This window comes from Somniosus microcephalus, chromosome 12 (assembly GCF_052327205.1).
Source record: "Somniosus microcephalus isolate GS21.2 chromosome 12, FLI_Smic_1.0, whole genome shotgun sequence".
In the NCBI taxonomy this organism is placed as follows: Eukaryota; Metazoa; Chordata; class Chondrichthyes; order Squaliformes; family Somniosidae; genus Somniosus; species Somniosus microcephalus.
This window is the reverse complement of record NC_140998.1, coordinates 186,354,873-186,374,314: the sequence shown is the minus strand read 5'-3', so window position 1 is coordinate 186,374,314 and position 19,442 is coordinate 186,354,873. Positions and strand designations below refer to the sequence as shown.

The 19,442-nt window shown below is 59.3% G+C and overlaps 1 protein-coding gene and 1 pseudogene across 1 annotated transcript; one reads left to right on the top strand and one right to left on the bottom strand.

Moving 5' to 3' along the window:
- The window catches only part of LOC147109759 (uncharacterized), a 1,788,622-nt pseudogene that overhangs the window by 498,731 nt on the left and 1,270,449 nt on the right, over positions 1 to 19,442 (bottom strand).
- On the top strand, positions 4,922 to 17,785 carry LOC147109762 (uncharacterized). Its single transcript, XM_086003881.1, has 3 exons — positions 4,922 to 5,094; positions 14,586 to 14,915; positions 17,460 to 17,785. Exons 1-3 carry the CDS (start codon positions 5,043 to 5,045, stop codon positions 17,534 to 17,536), a joined length of 459 nt encoding a protein of 152 aa, XP_085860007.1. The 5' UTR covers positions 4,922 to 5,042; the 3' UTR covers positions 17,537 to 17,785.

Sequence of the window (19,442 nt, the reverse complement as noted above, 5' to 3'; positions counted from 1 at the left end):
GTGTTTGGGGGGGATTGTCGTCAAGCTGTGGTCTGGGGTCTATTTTGGCCAGTGATTGGGGAGATTGTGGTCAAGCTGTGGCCTGGGGTCTATTTTGGCCATTGTTTGAGAAATTGTGGTCAAGCTGTGGTCTGGGGTCTATTTTGGCCAGGGTTTGGGGAGATTGTGGTCAAGCTGTGCTCTGGGGTCTATTTTGGCCAGTGTTTGAGAGATTGTGGTCAAGCCGTGGTCTGGGGTCTATTTTGGCCAGTGTTTGAGAGATTGTGGTCAAGCCGTGGTCTGGGGTCTATTTTGGCCAGGTTGGGGAGATCGTGGTCAAGCTGTGGTCTGCGGTCTATATTGGCCAGTGTTTGTGAGGGAGAGGGGCGGAGTCTGAGGGAGAGGGGCGGGGTCTGAGGTAGAGAGGCAGGGTCTGAGGGAGAGGGGCGGGGCATGAAGGGCGGGGCATGAGAGAGAGGGGTGGGGCGTGAGGGAGAGGGTCGGAGTCTGAGGGCGAGGGGCGGAGTCTGAGGGCGAAGGGCGGAGTCTGAGGGCTATTTTGGCCAGTGTTTTGGGGAGATTGTGCTCAAGCTGTGGTCTGGGGTCTATTATGGCAAGTGTTTGGGGAGATTGTGGTCAAGCTGTGGTCTGGTGTCTATTTCGGCCAGTGTTTGGGGAGATTGTGGTCAAGCTGTGGTCTGGGGTCTATTTTGGCCAATTTTTGGGGAGATTGTGGTCAAGCTGTGGTCTTGGGTCTATTTTGGCGTGCATGTGGTCAAGCTGTGTTCTGGGGTCTATTATGTCCAGTGTTTGGGGAGTATTGTGGTCAAGATGTGGTCTGGGGTCTCTTTTGGCCAGTGTTTGGGGTAGATTGTGGTCAAGCTGTGGTCTGGGGTCTATTTGGGCAGTGTTTGGGGGGATTGTGTTCAAGCTGTGGTCTGGGGTCTATTTTGGCCAGTGTTTGGGGAGACTGTGGTCAAGCTGTGGTCTGGGGTGTATTTGGCCAGTGATTCAGAGATTGTGGTCAAACTGTTTTCTGGGTCTATTTTGTGCAGGGTTTGAGGAGATTGTGGTCAAGCTGTGGTCTGGGGTCTATTTTTGCCTATGTTTGGGGTAGATTGTGGTCAAGCTGTGGTCTGGGGTCTATTTTGGTCAGTGTTTGGGGGGATTGTCGTCAAGCTGTGGTCTGGGGTCTATTTTGGCCAGTGATTGGGAGATTGTGGTCAAGCTGTGGCCTGGGGTCTATTTTGGCCATTGTTTGAGAGATTGTGGTCAAGCTGTGGTCTGGGGTCTATTTTGGCCAGGGTTTGGGGAGATTGTGGTCAAGCTGTGCTCTGGGGTCTATTTTGGCCAGTGTTTGAGAGATTGTGGTCAAGCCGTGGTCTGGGGTCTATTTTGGCCAGTGTTTGGGGAGATCGTGGTCAAGCTGTGGTCTGCGGTCTATATTGGCCAGTGTTTGTGAGGGAGAGGGGCGGAGTCTGAGGGAGAGGGGCGGGGTCTGAGGTAGAGAGGCAGGGTCTGAGGGAGAGGGGCGGGCATGAAGGGCGGGGCATGAGAGAGAGGGGCGGGGGCGTGAGGGAGAGGGTCGGAGTCTGAGGGCGAGGGGCGGAGTCTGAGGGCGAAGGGCGGAGTCTGAGGGCTATTTTGGCCAGTGTTTGGGGGGATTGTGGTCAAGCTGTGCTCTGGGGTCTATTTTGGCCAGTGTTTGTGGAGATTGTGGTCAAGCTGTGGTCTGGGGTCTATTTTGGCCAGTGCTTGGGGAGATTGTGCTCAAGCTGTGGCCTGGGGTCTATTTTGGCCAGTGTTTGGAGAGATTGTGGTCAGGCTGTGGTCTGCGGTCTATTTTGGCCAGTGTTTGGGGAGATTGTGGACAAGCTGTGGTCTGGTTTCTATATTGGCCAGTGTTTGGGGTTCTTGTGGTCAAGCTGTGGTCTGGTGTCTATTTTGGCCAGTGTTTGGGGAGATTGTCGTCAAGTTGTGGTCTGGGGTCTATTTGGCCAGTGTTTCTGGAGATTGTGGTCAAGCTGTGGCCTGGGGTTTATTTTGGCCAGTGTTTGGGGAGATTGTGGTCAAGCTGTGGTCTGCGGTCTATTTTGGCCAGTGTTTGGGGAGATTGTGGTCAAGCTGTGGCCTGCGGTCTATTTTGGCCAGTATTTGGGGTGATTGTGGTCAAGCTGTGGTCTGGGGTCTATTTTGGCCAGTGTTTGGGGAGATTATGGTCAAGCTGTGGTCTGGGGTCTATTTTGGCCAGTGTTTGGAGAGATTGTGGTCAAGCTGTGGCCTGACGTCTATTTTGGCCAGTGTTTGGAGATTGTGGTCAAGCTGTGGTCTGGGGTCTTTTTTGGCCAGTGTTTGAGAGATTGTGGTCAAGCTGTGGTCTGGGGTCTATTTTGGCCAGGGTTTGGGGAGATTGTGGTCAAGCTGTGGCCTGGCGTCTATTTTGGCCAGTGTTTGAGAGATTGTGGTCAAGCTGTGGTCTGGGGTCTATTTTGGCCAGGGTTTGGGGAGATTGTGGTCAAGCTGTGCTCTGGGGTTTATTTTCGCCAGTGTTTGATTGATTGTGGTCAAGCTGTGGTCTGGGGTCTATTTTGGCCAGTGTTTGGGGAGATTGTGTTCAAGCTGTGGTCTGGGGTCTATTTTGGCCAGTGTTTGTGAGGGAGAGGGGCGGAGTCTGAGGGAGAGGGGCGGAGTCTGAGGGAGAGGGGCGGAGTCTGAGGAAGAGGGGCGGTGTCTGAGGGAGAGGGGCGGAGTCTGAGTGAGAGGGGCGGGGTCTGAGTGAGAGAGGCGGGGTCTGAAGGAGAGAGGCGGGGCGTGAGGTAGAGGGGCGGAGCGTGAGGGAGAGGGGCGTGGCATGAGGGAGAGGGGTGGGGCATGAGGGAGAGGGCCGGAGTGTGAGGGGCGGGGCGTGAGGGAGAGAGGCGGGGCGTGAGGGAGAGGGGCGCAGTCTGAGGGCGAGGGGCGGAGTCTGAGGGCAAAGGGCGGAGTCTGAGCGCGAGCGGCGGAGTCTGAGGGCTATTTTGGGCAGTGTTTGGGGAGATTGTGGTCAAGCTGTGGTCTGGGGTCTATTATGGCCAGTGTTTGGAGAGATTGTTGTCAAGCTTTGGTCTGGGGTCTATTTTGGCCAGTGTTTGGAGAGATTGTGGTCAAGCTGTGGTCTGGGGTCTATTTTGGCCAGTGTTTGGGGAGATTATGGTCAAGCTGTAGTCTGGGGTCTATTTTGGCCAGTGTTTGAGGGGAGATTGTGGTCAAGCTGTGGTCTGGTTTGTATATTGGCCAGTTTTTGGGGTGCTTGTGGTCAAGCTGTGGTCTGGGGTCTATTTTGGCCAGTGTTTGGGGAGATTGTGGTCAAGCTGTGGTCTGGGGTCTATATTGGTCAGTTTTTGTGGAGACTGTGGTCAATCTGTGGTCTGGGGTCTATTTTGGCCAGTGTTTGGCGAGATTGTGATCAAGCTGTGGTCTGCGGTCTATTTTGGCCTGTGTTTGTGGAGATTGTGGTCAAGCTGTGGTCTGGGGTCTATTTTGGCCAGTGTTTGGGGAGATTGTGGTCAAGCTCTGGTCTGGGTTCTATTTTGGCCAGTGTTTGGGGAGATTGTGGTCAAGCTGTGGTCTGGGGTCTATTTTGGCCAGTGTTTGGAGAGATTGTGGTCAAGCTGTGGTCTGGGGTCTATTTTGGCCAGTGTTTGGGGATTGTGGTCAACCTGTGGTCTGGGTTCTATTTTGGACAGTGTTTGGGGAGATTGTGGTCAAGCTGTGGTCTGGGGTCTATTTTGGCCAGTGTTTGAGAGATAGTGGTCAAGCTGTGGTCTGCGGTCGATTTTGGCCAGTGTTTGGAGATTGTGGTCAAGCCGTGGTCTGGGGTCTATTTTGGCCAGTGTTTGGGGTGATTGTAGTCAAGCTGTGGTCTTGGGTCTATTTTGGCCAATGTTTGTGGAGATTTTGGTCAAGCTGTGGTCTGGGGTCTATTTTGGCCAATGTTTGGGGAGATTGTGGTGAAGCTGTGGTCTGAGGGTCTATTATGGCCAGTGTTTGGGGAGATTGTGGTCAAGCTGTGGTCTGGGTTTTTTTTTTGGCCATGGTTTGGGGGGATTGTGGTTAAGCTGTGGTCTGGGGTCTATTTCGGCCAGTGTTTGGGGAGATTGTGGTCAAGCTGTGGTCTGGGGTCTAGTTTGGCCAGTGTTTGGGGAGATTGTGGTCAAGCTGTGTTCTGGGGTCTATTATGGCCAGTGTTTGGAGAGGATTGTGGTCAAGATGTGGTCTGGGGTCTCTTTTGGCCAGTGTTTGGGGAGATTGTGGTCAAGCTGTGGTCTGGGGTGTATTTTGGCCAGTGTTTGGGGGGATTGTGGTCAAGCTGTGGTCTGGGGTCTATTTTGGCCAGTGTTTGGGGCGATTGTGCTCAAGCTGTGGCCTGGGGTCTATTTGGCCAGTGTTTGAGAGATTGTGGTCAAGCTGTGGTCTGGTGTCTATTTTGGCCAGGGTTTGGGGAGATTGTGGTCAAGCTGTGGTCTGGGGTCTATTTTGGCCAGTGTTTGAGAGATTGTGGTCAAGCTGTGGTCTGGGGTCTATTTTGGCCAGGGTTTGGGGAGATTGTGGTCAAGCTGTGCTCTGGGATCTATTTTGGCCAGTGTTGGGAGAGATTGTGGTCAAGCTGTGGTCTGGGGTCTATTTTGGCCAGTGTTTGGTGATTGTGGTCAAGCTGGGGGGGTCAGGGGCCGTTGGTCCGCGCGCCGGGTTTGAATTAGCGGCGGTTGGCGAGGGCGAGACCTGCGGGGGGAGGGGCGCGGCCTGGGACAGGGGGCGGGGCCCGGGAACAGAGGACGGGCTTCTGATTGGCCACAGGAGGCGGGGTTCTAGCGGAGAGGGGGCGTGGCCTTGTGGGCTGAGGTGGGCGGGGTCTGTCAGCAGGGGGCGGGGTCTGTCGCCTGGGGGCGGGGTCTGAGGAAGAGGCCGGCTTGCGATTGGTCGGCGCCGTCCAGTCCGGTCCCGCCGAGATCCAAACTTTCTCCGTCGCCCCTCCGCCCCCCACTCCTCGAAACTTTTTGGTTCAGCGTCTTTCCGGGACCCCCATGCAGGTGGCGGGCGGCCTCCTGCTTCGCGTCCTCCTCCTCCTGTCGGCCGGTGAGAGCCGTGGGGCGGAGTCTGAGGGAGAGGGGCGGAGTCTGAGGGAGGGGGGTGAGGTCTGAGCGAGAGGGGCGGAGTCTGAGCGAGAGAGGCGGGGTCTGAGTGTGAAGGGCGGGGTCTGAGGGAGAGGGGCGGAGTCTGAGGGATAGTGGCGGGGTCTGAGAGATAGGGGCGGGGTCTGAGGGAGAGGTGCGGAGTCTGAGGAGAAGGGTGGTTTCTGAGGGTGAGGGGCGGAGTCTGAGGGTGAGGAGCGGAGTCTGAGGAGGGAGAGGCAGAGTCTGAGGGTGAGGGGCGGAGTCTGAGGGAGAGGGACGGAATCTGATGGAGGGGGCGGGGTCTGAGGGAGAGGGTCGGGGTCTGAGGAGAGGTGTGGTTTCTGAGGGTGAGGGGCGGAGTCTGAGGGTGAGGAGCGGAGTCTGAGGGAGCGGGGCGGAGTCTGAGGGAGAATGGTGGAGTCTGAGGGAGAGGGGCGGAGTCTGAGGGAGAGGGATGGAGTCTGAGGATGAGGGGCGGACTCTGAGGGTGAGGGACGGGGTCTGAGGGTGAGGGGCAGGGCCTGAGGAGAGAGCGGCGTCTGAGGGAGGGGGGCGGTGTGTGAAGGAGAGGGGCGAAGTGTGAAGGAGAGCGGTGGAGTGTGAGGGAGAGGGGCGGAGTCTGAGTGAGGGGGCGGGGTCTGAGGGAGAGGGTCGGGGTCTGAGGAGAGGGGTGGTTTCTGAGGGTGAGGGGCGGAGTCTGAGGGTGAGGAGCGGAGTCTGAGGGAGGGGGCGGAGTCTGAGGGAGGGGGCGGGGTCTGAGGGAGATGGTCGGGGTCTGAGGAGAGGGGTGGTTTCTGCGGGTGAGGGGCGGAGTCTGAGGGTGAGGAGCGGAGTCTGAGGAGGGAGAGGCAGAGTCTGAGGGTGAGGGGTGAGGTCTGAGGGAGAGGGGCGGAGTCTGAGGGAGAGGGGCGGAGTCTGAGGGAGCGGGGCGGAGTCTGAGGGAGAGGGGCGGAGTCTGAGGGAGGGGACGGGGTCTGAGGGAGAGGGTCGGGGTCTGAGGGAGGGGTCGGGGTCTGAGGGAGGGGGCGGAGTCTGAGGGAGAGGGGTGGAGTCTGAGGGAGAGGGGCGGGGTCTGAGGGAGAGGGGCGGAGTATGAAGGAGCGGAGCGGAGGCTGAGGGAGCGGGGCGGAGTCTGAGGGAGCGGGGCGGAGTCTGAGGGAGAGGGGTGGAGTCTGAGGATGAGGGGCAGAGTCTGAGGGAGGGGGCGGGGTCTGAGGGAGAGGTTAGGGGTCTGAGGAGAGGGGTGGTTTCTGAGGGTGAGGGGCGGAGTCTGAGGGTGAGGAGCGGAGTCTGAGTGAGAGGGGTGGAGTCTGAGGGAGGGGGGTGGGGTCTGAGGGAGAGGGTCGGGGTCTGAGGAGAGGGGTGGTTTCTGAGGGTGAGGGGCGGAGTTTGAGGGTGAGGAGCGGAGTCTGAGGAGGGAGAGGCGGAGTCTGAGGGTGAGGGGCGGGGTCTGAGGGAGAGGGGCGGAGTCTGAGGGAGCGGGGCGGAGTCTGAGGGAGCGGGGCGGAGTCTGAGGAAGCGGGGCGGAGTCTGAGGGAGCGGGGTGGAGTCTGAGGGAGAGGGGCGGAGTCTGAGGGAGAGGGGTAGTGTCTGAGGATGAGGGGCGGACTCTGAGGGAGAGGGGCGGGGTCTGAGGGTGAGGGGTAGGGCCTGAAGAGAGATCGGAGTCTGAGGGAGGGGGCGGTGTGTGAGGGAGAGGGGCGGAGTGTGAGGGAGAGGGGTGGAATGTGAGGGAGAGGGGCGGAGTGTGAGGGAGAGGGGCGGAGTGTGAGGGAGAGGGGCAGAGTGTGAGGGAGAGGGGCAGAGTGTGAGGGAGATGGGCAGAGTGTGAGGGAGAGGGGTGGAGTCTGAGGGAGAGGGGCGGGTTCTGAGGGAGAGGGGCGGGGTCTGCGGGAGAGGGCGGTGTCTGCGGGAGAGGGGCGGGGTCTGAGGGAGAGGGGCGGGGTCGGAGGGTGAGGGGCAGAGTCTGAGAGTGAGTGGCGGAATCTGAGGGAGAGGGGCTGAGGGTGAGGGGTGGTGTCTGAGGGAGAGGCCGGAATCTGAGGGTGAGCGGCGGAGTCTGAGCGAGAGGGGCGGTGTCTGAGCGAGAGGGGCGGAGTCTGAGGGTGAGGGGCGGAGACTGAGTGTGAGGGCGGAGTCTGAGGGTGGGGGCGTAGTCTGAGTGTGGGGGCGGAGTCTGAGGGTGAGTGGCGGATTCTGAGGGAGAGGGGCGAGTTCTGAGGGAGAGGGGCGGGTTCTGAGGGAGAGGGGCGGAGTCTGAGGGAGAGGGGCGGAGTCTGAAGGAGAGGGGCAGAGTCTGAGGGAGAGGGGTGGGGTTTGTAGGTGAGGGGCGGAGTCTGAGGAGGGGGCAGGGTCTGAGGGAGAGGGGCGGAGTCTGGGAGTGGGGCGGAGTCTGAAGAGGGGCGGAGTCTGAGGAGAGGGGCGGGGTCTGAGGAGAGGGGCGGGGTCTGAGAGGGGCAGAGTCTGAGGGCAAGGGACGGGGTCTGAGGGCAAGGGGCGGGGTCTGAGGGCAAGGGGCGGGGTCTGAGGGTGAGGGGCGGAGTCTGAGGGCGAGGGGCGGTGCCTGAGGGAGAGGGCGGAATCTGAGGGTGAGCGGCGGAGTCTGAGCGAGAGGGACAGAGTCTGAGCGAGATTGGCGGAGTCTGAGGGTGAGGGGCGGAGTCTGAGGGTGAGGGGCGGAGTCTGAGGGTGAGGGCGGAGTCTGAGGGTGAGGGGCAGAGTCTGAGGGTGAGGGGTGGGTTCTGAGGGAGAGGGGCGGGTTCTGAGGGAGCGGGACGGGTTCTGAGGGAGAGGGGCTGGTTCTGAGGGAGAGGGGTGTGTTCTGAGGGAGAGGGGCGGGGTCTGAGGAAGAGGGGTGGGGTCTGAGGGTGGGGGGCGTAGTCTGAGGAGAGGGGCGGGGTCTGAGGGAGAGGGGCGGAGTCTGAGGAACAGGGGCGGGGCTTGTAGGTGAGTGGGCGGGGATTGTAGGTGAGGGGCGGATCTGAGGGAGAGGGCGGAATCTGAGGGTGATCGGCAGAGTCTGAGTGAGAGGGACGGAGTCTTAGCGTGAAGGGCGGTGTCTGAGGGAGGGGGCGGAGTCTGAGGGAGAGGGGTCGAGTCTGAGGGAGAGTGGCGGAGTCTGAGGGAGAGGGTCGGAGTCTGAGTGTGGGGGTGGAGTCTGAGGGTGAAGGGCAGGTTCTGAGGGAGAGGGGTGGGTTCTGAGGGAGAGGGGCAGGTTCTGAGGGAGAGGGGCGGGTTTTGAGGGAGAGGGGCAGGTTCTAAGGGAGAGGGGCGCGTTCTGAGAGGGGCGGGGTCTGATGGAGAGGGGCATGGTCTGAGGGTGAGGGGCGGAGTCTGAGGAGAGGGGCGGGGTCTGAGGGAGAGGGGCGGGGTCTGAGGGAGAGGGGCGGTGTTTGTAGGTGAGGGGGCAGGGTTTGTAGGTGAGGGGCGGAGTCTGAGGAGAGGGGCGGGGTCTGAGGGAGGGGGCGGAGTCTGAGGGAGAGGGGCGGGGTCTGAGGGAGGGGGCGGAGTCTGAGGGAGAGGGGTGGAGTCTGAGGGAGAGGGGCGGAGTCTGAGGGAGAGGTGCGGAGTCTGAAGAGAGGGGCGGAGTCTGAGGAGAGGGTCGGGGTCTGAGGAGAGGGGTGGGGTCTGAGGAGAGGGGCGGTGTCTGAGGGCGAGACGCGGGGTTTTGTAGGTGAGGGGCGGAGTCTGAGGAGAGGGGCGGAGTCTGTGGGGGTGGGGTGGAGCCTGAGGGAGAGGGGCGGAGTCTGAGTGAGAGGGACACATTTTGAGGGAGAGAGGTGGATTCTGAGGGTGAGGGGCGGAGTCTGAGGGTGGGGGCGGAGTCTGAGTGCGAGGGGCGGAGTCTGAGGGCGAGGTGCAGTCTGAGGGTGAGGGGCAGAGTCTGAGGGTGAGGGGCGGAGTCTGAGGGCGTGGGGTGGAGTCTGAGGGCGAGGGGCGGAGTCTGAAGGCGAGGGGCGGGACCTGAGGGTGAGGGGCGGGGCCTGAGGGCGAGGGGCGGGGCCTGAGGGCGAGGGGCGGGGTCTGAGGGAGAGGGGCAGGGTTTGAGGGAGAGGGGCGGAGTCTGAGGGTGAGGGGCAGAGTCTGAGGGAGAGGGGCGGACTCTGAGGGAGAGGGGCAGATTCTGAGGGAGAGGGGCAGAGTCTGAGGGAGAGGGGCGGAGTCTGAAGGAGAGGGGCGGAGTCTGAGGGAGAGGGTCGGGGTCTGAGGGAGAGGGGCGGAGTCTGAGGGAGAGGGGCGGAGTCTGAGGGAGAGGGGCGGAGTCTGAAGGAGAGGGGCGGAGTCTGAGGGAGAGGGGCGGGGTCAGAGGGAGAGGAGCATGGTCTGAGGGAGAGGGGCGGGGTCTGAGGGCAAGGGACGGGGTCTGAGGGCGAGGGGCGGGGTCTGAGGGTGAGGGGCGGGGTCTGAGGGAGAGGGCGGAATCTGAGGGTGAGCGGCGGAGTCTGAGCGAGAGGGGCAGAGTCTGAGCGAGATTGGCGGAGTCTGAGCGTGAGGGGCGGAGTCTGAGGGTGAGGGGCGGAGTCTGAGGGTGAGGGGCGGAGTCTGAGGAAGAGGGGCGGTGTTTGTAGGTGAGGCAGCAGGGTTTGTCGGTGAGGGGCGGAGTCTGAGGAGAGGGGCGGGGTCTGAGGGAGAGGGGCAGAGTCTGAGGGAGAGGGGTGGAGTCTGAGGGAGAGGGGCGGAGTCTGAAGAGAGGGGTGGAGTCTGAGGGAGAGGTGCGGAGTCTGAAGAGAGGGGCGGAGTCTGAGGAGCGGGTCGGGGTCTGAGGAGAGGGGTGGGGTCTGAGGAGAGGGGCGGAGTCTGAGGGCGAGACGCGGGGTTTTGTAGGTGAGGGGCAGAGTCTGAGGAGAGGGGCGGAGTCTGTGGGGGTGGGGGCGGAGCCTGAGGGAGAGGGGCGGAGTCTGAGTGAGAGGGGCGGAGTCTGAGTGAGAGGGACACATTTTGAGGGAGAGGGGCGGATTCTGAGGGTGAGGGGCGGAGTCTGAGGGAGTGGGGCGGAGTCTGAAGAGGGGCGGAGTCTGAGGAGAGGGGCGGGGTCTGAGGAGAGGGGCGGGGTCTGAGAGGGGCAGAGTCTGAGGGCAAGGGATGGGGTCTGAGGGCAAGGGGCGGTGTCTGAGGGCAAGGGGCGGGGTCTGAGGGTGAGGGGCGGAGTCTGAGGGCGAGGGGCGGTGCCTGAGGGAGAGGGCGGAATCTGAGGGTGAGCGGCGGAGTCTGAGCGAGAGGGACAGAGTCTGAGCGAGATTGGCGGAGTCTGAGGGTGAGGGGCGGAGTCTGAGGGTGAGGGCGGAGTCTGAGGGTGAGGGGCAGAGTCTGAGGGTGAGGGGTGGGTTCTGAGGGAGAGGGGCGGGTTCTGAGGGAGCGGGACGGGTTCTGAGGGAGAGGGGCTGGTTCTGAGGGAGAGGGGTGTGTTCTGAGGGAGAGGGGCGGGGTCTGAGGAAGAGGGGTAGGGTCTGAGGGTGGGGGGCGTAGTCTGAGGAGAGGGGCGGGGTCTGAGGGAGAGGGGCGGAGTCTGAGGAACAGGGGCGGGGCTTGTAGGTGAGTGGGCGGGGATTGTAGGTGAGGGGCGGATCTGAGGGAGAGGGCGGAATCTGAGGGTGATCGGCAGAGTCTGAGTGAGAGGGACGGAGTCTTAGCGTGAAGGGCGGTGTCTGAGGGAGGGGGCGGAGTCTGAGGGAGAGGGGTCGAGTCTGAGGGAGAGTGGCGGAGTCTGAGGGAGAGGGTCGGAGTCTGAGTGTGGGGGTGGAGTCTGAGGGTGAAGGGCAGGTTCTGAGGGAGAGGGGTGGGTTCTGAGGGAGAGGGGCAGGTTCTGAGGGAGAGGGGCGGGTTTTGAGGGAGAGGGGCAGGTTCTAAGGGAGAGGGGCGCGTTCTGAGAGGGGCGGGGTCTGATGGAGAGGGGCATGGTCTGAGGGTGAGGGGCGGAGTCTGAGGAGAGGGGCGGGGTCTGAGGGAGAGGGGCGGGGTCTGAGGGAGAGGGGCGGTGTTTGTAGGTGAGGGGGCAGGGTTTGTAGGTGAGGGGCGGAGTCTGAGGAGAGGGGCGGGGTCTGAGGGAGGGGGCGGAGTCTGAGGGAGAGGGGCGGGGTCTGAGGGAGGGGGCGGAGTCTGAGGGAGAGGGGTGGAGTCTGAGGGAGAGGGGCGGAGTCTGAGGGAGAGGTGCGGAGTCTGAAGAGAGGGGCGGAGTCTGAGGAGAGGGTCGGGGTCTGAGGAGAGGGGTGGGGTCTGAGGAGAGGGGCGGTGTCTGAGGGCGAGACGCGGGTTTTGTAGGTGAGGGGCGGAGTCTGAGGAGAGGGGCGGAGTCTGTGGGGGTGGGGTGGAGCCTGAGGGAGAGGGGCGGAGTCTGAGTGAGAGGGACACATTTTGAGGGAGAGAGGTGGATTCTGAGGGTGAGGGGCGGAGTCTGAGGGTGGGGGCGGAGTCTGAGTGCGAGGGGCGGAGTCTGAGGGCGAGGTGCAGTCTGAGGGTGAGGGGCAGAGTCTGAGGGTGAGGGGCGGAGTCTGAGGGCGTGGGGTGGAGTCTGAGGGCGAGGGGCGGAGTCTGAAGGCGAGGGGCGGGACCTGAGGGCGAGGGGCGGGGCCTGAGGGCGAGGGGCGGGGTCTGAGGGAGAGGGGCAGGGTTTGAGGGAGAGGGGCGGAGTCTGAGGGTGAGGGGCAGAGTCTGAGGGAGAGGGGCGGACTCTGAGGGAGAGGGGCAGATTCTGAGGGAGAGGGGCAGAGTCTGAGGGAGAGGGGCGGAGTCTGAAGGAGAGGGGCGGAGTCTGAGGGAGAGGGTCGGGGTCTGAGGGAGAGGGGCATGGTCTGAGGGAGAGGGGCGGAGTCTGAGGGAGAGGGGCGGAGTCTGAGGGAGAGGGGCGGAGTCTGAAGGAGAGGGGCGGAGTCTGAGGGAGAGGGGCGGGGTCAGAGGGAGAGGAGCATGGTCTGAGGGAGAGGGGCGGGGTCTGAGGGCAAGGGACGGGGTCTGAGGGCGAGGGGCGGGGTCTGAGGGTGAGGGGCGGGGTCTGAGGGAGAGGGCGGAATCTGAGGGTGAGCGGCGGAGTCTGAGCGAGAGGGGCAGAGTCTGAGCGAGATTGGCGGAGTCTGAGGGTGAGGGGCGGAGTCTGAGGGTGAGGGGCGGAGTCTGAGGGTGAGGGGCGGAGTCTGAGGAAGAGGGGCGGTGTTTGTAGGTGAGGCAGCAGGGTTTGTCGGTGAGGGGCGGAGTCTGAGGAGAGGGGCGGGGTCTGAGGGAGAGGGGCAGAGTCTGAGGGAGAGAGGTGGAGTCTGAGGGAGAGGGGCGGAGTCTGAAGAGAGGGGTGGAGTCTGAGGGAGAGGTGCGGAGTCTGAAGAGAGGGGCGGAGTCTGAGGAGCGGGTCGGGGTCTGAGGAGAGGGGTGGGGTCTGAGGAGAGGGGCGGAGTCTGAGGGCGAGACGCGGGGTTTTGTAGGTGAGGGGCAGAGTCTGAGGAGAGGGGCGGAGTCTGTGGGGGTGGGGGCGGAGCCTGAGGGAGAGGGGCGGAGTCTGAGTGAGAGGGACACATTTTGAGGGAGAGAGGCGGATTCTGAGGGTGAGGGGCGGAGTCTGAGGGTGGGGGCGGAGTCTGAGTGTGAGGGGCGGAGTCTGAGGGCGAGGTGCAGTCTGAGGGTGAGGGGCAGAGGATGAGGGGCGGAGTTTGAGGGCTCGGTTGGAGTCTGGGGGTGAGGGGCGGAGTCTGAAGGCGCGGGGCGGGACCTGAGGGTGAGGGGCGGGGCCTGAGGGTGAGGGGCAGGGCCTGAGGGCGAGGGGCGGGGTCTGAGGGAGAGGGGCGGGGTTTGAGCGAGATGGGCGGAGTCTGAGGGAGAGGGGCGGAGTCTGAGGGAGAGGGGCAGAGTCTGAGGGAGAGGGCCGGACTCTGAGGGAGAGGGGCGGAGTCTGAAGGAGAGGGGCGGAGTCTGAGGGAGAGGGGCGGGGTCTGAGGGAGAGGGGCATGGTCTGAGGGAGAGGGGTGGACTCTGAGGGAGAGGGGCGGAGTCTGAGGGAGAGGGGCAGAGTCTGAGGGAGAGGGGCGGAGTCTGAAGGAGAGGGGCGGAGTCTGAGGGAGAGGGGCGGGGTCTGAGGGAGAGGGGCATGGTCTGGGAGAGGGGCGGAGTCTGAGGGAGAGGGGCATGGTCTGAGGGAGAGGGGCATGGTCTGAGGGCGAGGGGCGGTGTCTGATGGTGGGGACAGGGGGCGAGGGCAGAGCATCACTCTGTCTCACTCTCTCTGTCTCACTCTGTCTCTCTCTGTCTCACCGTCTCGCTCTATCTCTCTCTCTCTCTCACTCTGTCGACTCTGTCTCACCATCTCTCTCTGTCTCACTCTGTCTCTCTCTGTCTCACTCTGTCTCACTCTGTCTCTCCATCTCTCTCTGTCTCACTCTGTCTCTCTCTGTCTCACTCTCTCTCTCTGTCTCTCTCTGTCTCAATCTGTCTCCCTGTCTCACTCTGTCTCTCTCTCTCTCTGTCTCACCATCTCTTACTGTCTCTTTCTGTCTCACCGTTTCTTTCTGTCTCACTCTGTCTCTCTCTGTCTCACTCTGTTTCACCGTTTCACTCTGTCTCACCATCTCTTACCGTCTCTTTCTGTCTCACCGCCTCTTTCTGTCTCACTCTGTCTCTCTCTGTCTCACTCTGTCTCCCTGTCTCACTCTGTCTCTCTCTCTCTCTGTCTCACCATCTCTTACTGTCTCTTTCTGTCTCACCGTTTCTTTCTGTCTCACTCTCTCTCACTCTGTCTCTCTCTGTCTCTCTCTGTCTCACTCTGTCTCACTCTCTCTCTGTCTCAATCTGTCTCCCTGTCTCACTCTGTCTCACCGTCTCTCTCTGTCTCACCGTCTCTCTCTGTCTCACCATCTCTCTCTGTCTCACTCTGTCTCACCGTTTCACTCTGTCTCACCATCTCTTACCGTCTCACTCTATCTCTCTCTGTCTCACTCTGTCTGTCTCTCTCTGTCTCACTCTGTCTCACTGTCTCTCTGTCTCTCTCTCTGTCTCTCTCTCTCTCTTTCTCTCTGTCTCTCTCTCTCTCACTCTCTCACTCTGTCTCTCTCTGTCTCTCTCTGTCTCACTCTGTCTCTCTCTCTGTTTCACTCTTTCTCACCCTGTCTCTCTCTCTCTGTCTCTCTCTGTCTCTGTCTCTGTCTCTCACTGTCTCACTCTGTCACTCTCTGTCTCACTCTGTCTCTCTCTGTCTCTCTCTGTCTCACTCTGTCTCACTCTGTCTCTCTCTCTGTCTCTGTCTCTCTCTGTCTCTCACTGTCTCACTCTGCCTCTCTCTGTCTCACTCTGTCTCTCTCTGTCTCTCACTGTCTCACTCTGTCTCTCTCTGTCTCTCTCTGTCTCACTCTGTCTCTCTCTGTCTCACCGTCTCTCTCTCTCTCACTCTGTCTCTCTCTGTCTCACTGTCTCGCTCTGTCTCTCTCTGTCTCTCTCTGTCTCACTCTGTCTCACCGTCTCTCTCTCTCCATCCACCAGGCCAGTCCCAGGGCACCATCTCCAGCACCATCAGTCTCACGGCCGTGCTGGGACAAACGGTGACCTTCCCCTTCTCCATCAGAGGGCAGGCCGACATCATCGAGTGGACTTACAGCCGGCGAGCTGGCGGCCAGCGCACCGCCATCTGCAACTGGTTCCGCAACAACGAGGTGGAGTGCAGCCGTGCCTACGGCCCGCGGGTGGAGCTGCACGTCAACAAATCGCTCATCATCCGCGCCATCCGCCAGGCTGACGACGGCTGGTACCACCTCGACATCACCTACGGGCTGAAGGACACCGATTACAAGCTAATCAGACTCCATGTCCGCGGTGAGCAGCCCACATTCCTCATCCTCCTCCTCCTCTTATCTTACTCGGTGACGTCCTGGACTCAACCGCGCCTTGTGTCCCTCAGTCCCTCTCCCTCCGGGAGATATCTGTACACTGACTGGTGTATCTCAGTCCCTCTCTCTCTCAGGGAGATATCTGTACACTGACTGGTGTCTCTCAGTCCTCTCCCTCAGGGAGATATCTGTACACTGACTGGCGTCACTCAGTCCCTCTCTCTCAGGGAAATAGCTGTACACTGACTGGTGTCACTCAGTCCCTCTCTCTCTCAGGGAGATATCTGGACACTGACTGGTGTCTCTCAGTCTCTCTCTCAGGGAAATAGCTGTACACTGACTGGTGTCTCTCAGTCTCTCAGGGAAATAGCTGTACACTGACTGGTGTCTCTCAGTCCCTCTCCCTCAGGGAGATATCTGGACACTGACTGGTGTCTCTCAGTCCCTCTCTCTCAGGGAGATATCTGTACAATGACTAGTGTCTCTCAGTCCCTCTCAGGGAAATAGCTGTACACTGACTGGTGTCACTCAGTCCCTCTCTCTCAGGGAGATATCTGGACACTGACTGGTGTCTCTCAGTCTCTCTCTCAGGGAAATAGCTGTACACTGACTGGTGTCTCTCAATCCCTCTCTCTCCGGAAGATATCTGTACACTGACTGGTGTCTCTCAGTCTCTCTCTCAGGGAAATAGCTGTACACTGACTGGTGTCTCTCAGTCCCTCTCCCTCAGCGAGATATCTGTACACTGACTGCTGTCTCTCAGTCCCTCGCCCTTGGGGAGATATCTGTACACTGACTGGTGTCCCTCAGTCTCTCTCCCTCAGGGAGATATCTATCCACTGACCGGTGTCCCTCAGTCCCTCTCTCTCAGGGAGATATCTGTACACTGACTGGTGTCTCTCAGTCCCTCTCTCTCAGGGAGATATCTGTACACTGACTGGTGTCTCTCAGTTCCCCACCCTCACTCAGGGAGATGTCTGCCCTTAGGGGAAACAGCCTCGCAGCATCTACCTTGTCAAGCCCTCAATTATCAAGAATTATATATGTTTCAATGAGATCACCTCTCATTCTTCTAAACTCAAGAAAATATATTATACTCAACCTGTGCTGTACCTGCCCTGTGAGTGTTTGATGAGACAGTGTAAAGGGAGCTTTACTCTGTATCTAACCCGTGCTGTACCTGCCCTGGGAGTGTTTGATGGGACAGTGGAGAGGAAGCTTTACTCTGTATCTAACCCGTGCTGTACCTGCCCTGGGAGTGTTTGATGGGACAGTGTGGAGGGAGCTTTACTCTGTATCTAACCCCGTGCTGTACCTGCCCTGGGAGTGTTTGATGGGACAGTGTAGAGGGAGTTTTGCTCTATATCTAACCCCGTGCTGGAGCTGCCCTGAGAGTGTTTGATGGGACAGTGTAGAGGGAACTTTACTCTGTATCTAACCCCGTGCTGTACCTGCCCTGGGAGTGTTTGATGGGACAGTGTAGAGGGAGCTTTACTCTGTATCTAACCCGTGCTGTACCTGCCCTGGGAGTGTTTGATGGGACAGTGTAGAGGGAGCTTTACTCTGTATCTTACCCGTGCTGTACCTGCCCTGGGAGTGTTTGATGGGACAGTGTAGAGGGAGCTTTACTCTGTATCTAACCCTGTGCTGTACCTGCCCTAGGAGTGTTTGATGGGACAGTGTAGAGGGAGCTTTACTCTGTATCTAAGCCGTGCTGTACCTGCCCTGGGAATGTTTGGTAAGACAGTGTAGAGGGAGCTTTACTCTGTATCTAACACATGCTGTACCTGCCCTGGGAGTGTTTGATAAGACAGTGTAGAGGGAGCTTTACTCTGTATCTAACCACGTGCTGTACCTGCCCTGGGAGTGTTTGAAGGTACAGTGTAGAGGGAGCTTTACTCTGTATCTAACCCCGTGCTGTACCTGCCCTGGGAGTGTTTGATGGGGACAGTGTAGAGGGAGCTTTACTCTGTATCTAACCCGTGCTGTCCCTGCCCTGGGAGTGTTTGATGGGGCAGTGCAGAGGGAGCTTTACTCTGTATCTAACCCGTGCTGTACCTGCCCTGGGAGTGTTTGATGGGACAGTGTAGAGGGAGCTTTACGCTGTATCTAACCCGTGCTGTACTTGCCCTGGGAGTGTTTGATGGGACAGTGTAGATGGAGCTTTACTCTGTATTTAACCCCGTGCTATAGCTGTCCTGCGAGTGTTTGACGGGACAGTGTAGAGGGAGCTTTATTCTATATCTAACCCGTGCTGCACCAGCCCTGGGAGTGTTTGATGGGACTGTTTAGAGGGAGCTTTACTCTGTATCTAACCCGTGCTGTACCTGCCCTGGGAGTGTTTGATGGGACAGTGTAGAGGGAGCTTTACTCTGTATCTAACCCGTGCTGTACCTGCCCTGGGAGTGTTTGATGGGACTGTTTAGAGGGAGCTTTATTCTGTATCTAACCCATTCTGAATTCACCTTGCTCTGTTTCACCAACCCATTATACTTCAGTCACAGTTGATGATTATTTGCCTGCTTTTCAGCCTCAGCGCCCCGGATGTTAGGATCCCATCTCTTCCTCATTCTAGGACTGTCGCTTTTGAAGTGTATACTGTGGTGATGAGTTTAAGGTAAAATGTTCGTCTGCACAGAACTCCTCCTGCCCCAAAAAGTCCCAGGACCTCGTCAGGTTCCACCCTGACCACAGATGAGCTCTCCGACTCTCTCAGCCGCACTCAACTAGAGAACTTTGAGATGGAGGAGTTTCGGGGAATTGACGGGGCTGTTGGATAAGAGGACCATATCATGGATTTTACCCACACATTTAATCTCCTCCCACAGCCCATGTACACACTCCGCTATCATGGACTCTACCGACCCATTTAATCTCCTCCCACAGCCCATGTACACTCTCCCCTATCATGGACTCTACCCACCCATTTAATTTCCTCCCACAGCCCGTGTACACGCTCCCTTATCATGGACTCTACCCACCCATTTAATCCCCTCCCACAGCCCATGGACACTCTCCCCTATCACGGACTCTACCCACCCATTTAATCTCCTCCCACAGCCCATGTACGCTCTCCCCTATCATGGACTCTACTCACCCATTTAATCTCCCACAGCCCGTGTAAACTCTCCCCTATCATGGACTCTACCCACCCATTTAATCTCCTCCCACAGCCCATGTACACTCTCCCCTATCATGGACTCTACCTACCCATTTAATCTCCTCCCAGAGCACGTGTACATTCTCCCCTATCATGGACTCTACCCACCCTTTTAATCTCCTCCCACAGCCCATGTACACTCTCCCCTATCACAGACACTACCCACCCATTTAACCTCCTCCCACAGCCCATGTACACTCTCCCCTATCATGGACTCTACCCACCCATTTAATCTCCTCCCACAGCCCGTGTACACTCTCCCCTATCACGGACTCTCCCCACCCATTTAATCTCCTCCCACAGCCCAAGTACACTCTCCCCTATCACAGACTCTACCCACCCATTTATTCTCCTCCCACAGCCCATGTACACTCTCCCCTATCACGGACTCTACCCAACCATTTAATCTCCTCCCACAGCCCATGGACACTCTCCCCCATCATGGACTCTACCCACCCATTTAACCTCCTCCCACATGTAGGGGGTTTTTCCTTGCTCTCTTGCCCGTTCTGGCCCCCTGCCAGGCTTCGTGCAAGAATTACCCTTGAGTGGTTCGACCCACCCCCCCCACGGTTCTAGACCTTGGACTTAGATGCAGAGAACAGTAGTGCAGAGAAGAGGACTCAATAGACCAGGCTGAATAGCACGAAATGGATGCTTTTATTTTTGAACAGTTTGAAGCATTACAAAATACATGTCATAGGCACAGATTAAAATAACTACAATCATGCACAAATTTATGAACTTGACTCTATGGAAATGGGGAACACACGGCACATCGTAAAAGGGGAAACACATTACGATTTCCCTTAACTCCCTCCCCTATACCTAAACTAAGTTTCGACCTGGGGAACTTGGGATCATGCTCACCACTCTCGAAATCGCGAAAAGGGGTTCGCAGACCTTTTGACACCGCTTCCCGTCGTCACGTGGATTTGGAAACTTCTGGCGCAGTCGATATTCTCTCTCTCTCGAAGCGGTGGGGTAGACACAGCCTCGATGAACGCTCGTTAAGGTTGAGATCCACTAAGTCGATTTGGGTTCATGGAGCAGACCCAGATGCAGGCTATGCACATGGGAGAATCTTGTGGCCTAGATCGCCAGTCCTCCAGAGGGTTTCTTCTCCGTCGGCCTGGGTCGTCGATGATCTCCCGACCCCAGTACCCGGGCCACCCTTGTCGTCTTCTCGTCGTGGCCGAGCCTTGTTTGGCTGAACACCGACCACGTTGTCCTTTTTCCGAAACCGTCCGTCTTTAAAAAGACGAAAACGTTTTCATCGATCTGCCGAAGTGGAAGAGGCGCCGATCCGGGCACCGTCCGCCCTTCGTTCGTTCCTCGTAGAAGAGAGTTCTT

Coding starts and splice junctions, on each gene's coding strand:
- LOC147109762 (XM_086003881.1), top strand. CDS start 5,043: ATGCAGGTGGCGGGCGGCCTCCTGCTTCGCGTCCTCCTCCTCCTGTCG. Junction 5,095..14,585: donor CCTCCTCCTCCTGTCGGCCG/GTGAGAGCCGTG, acceptor TCCATCCACCAG/GCCAGTCCCAGGGCACCATC. Junction 14,916..17,459: donor AATCAGACTCCATGTCCGCG/GTGAGCAGCCCA, acceptor CCTGCTTTTCAG/CCTCAGCGCCCCGGATGTTA.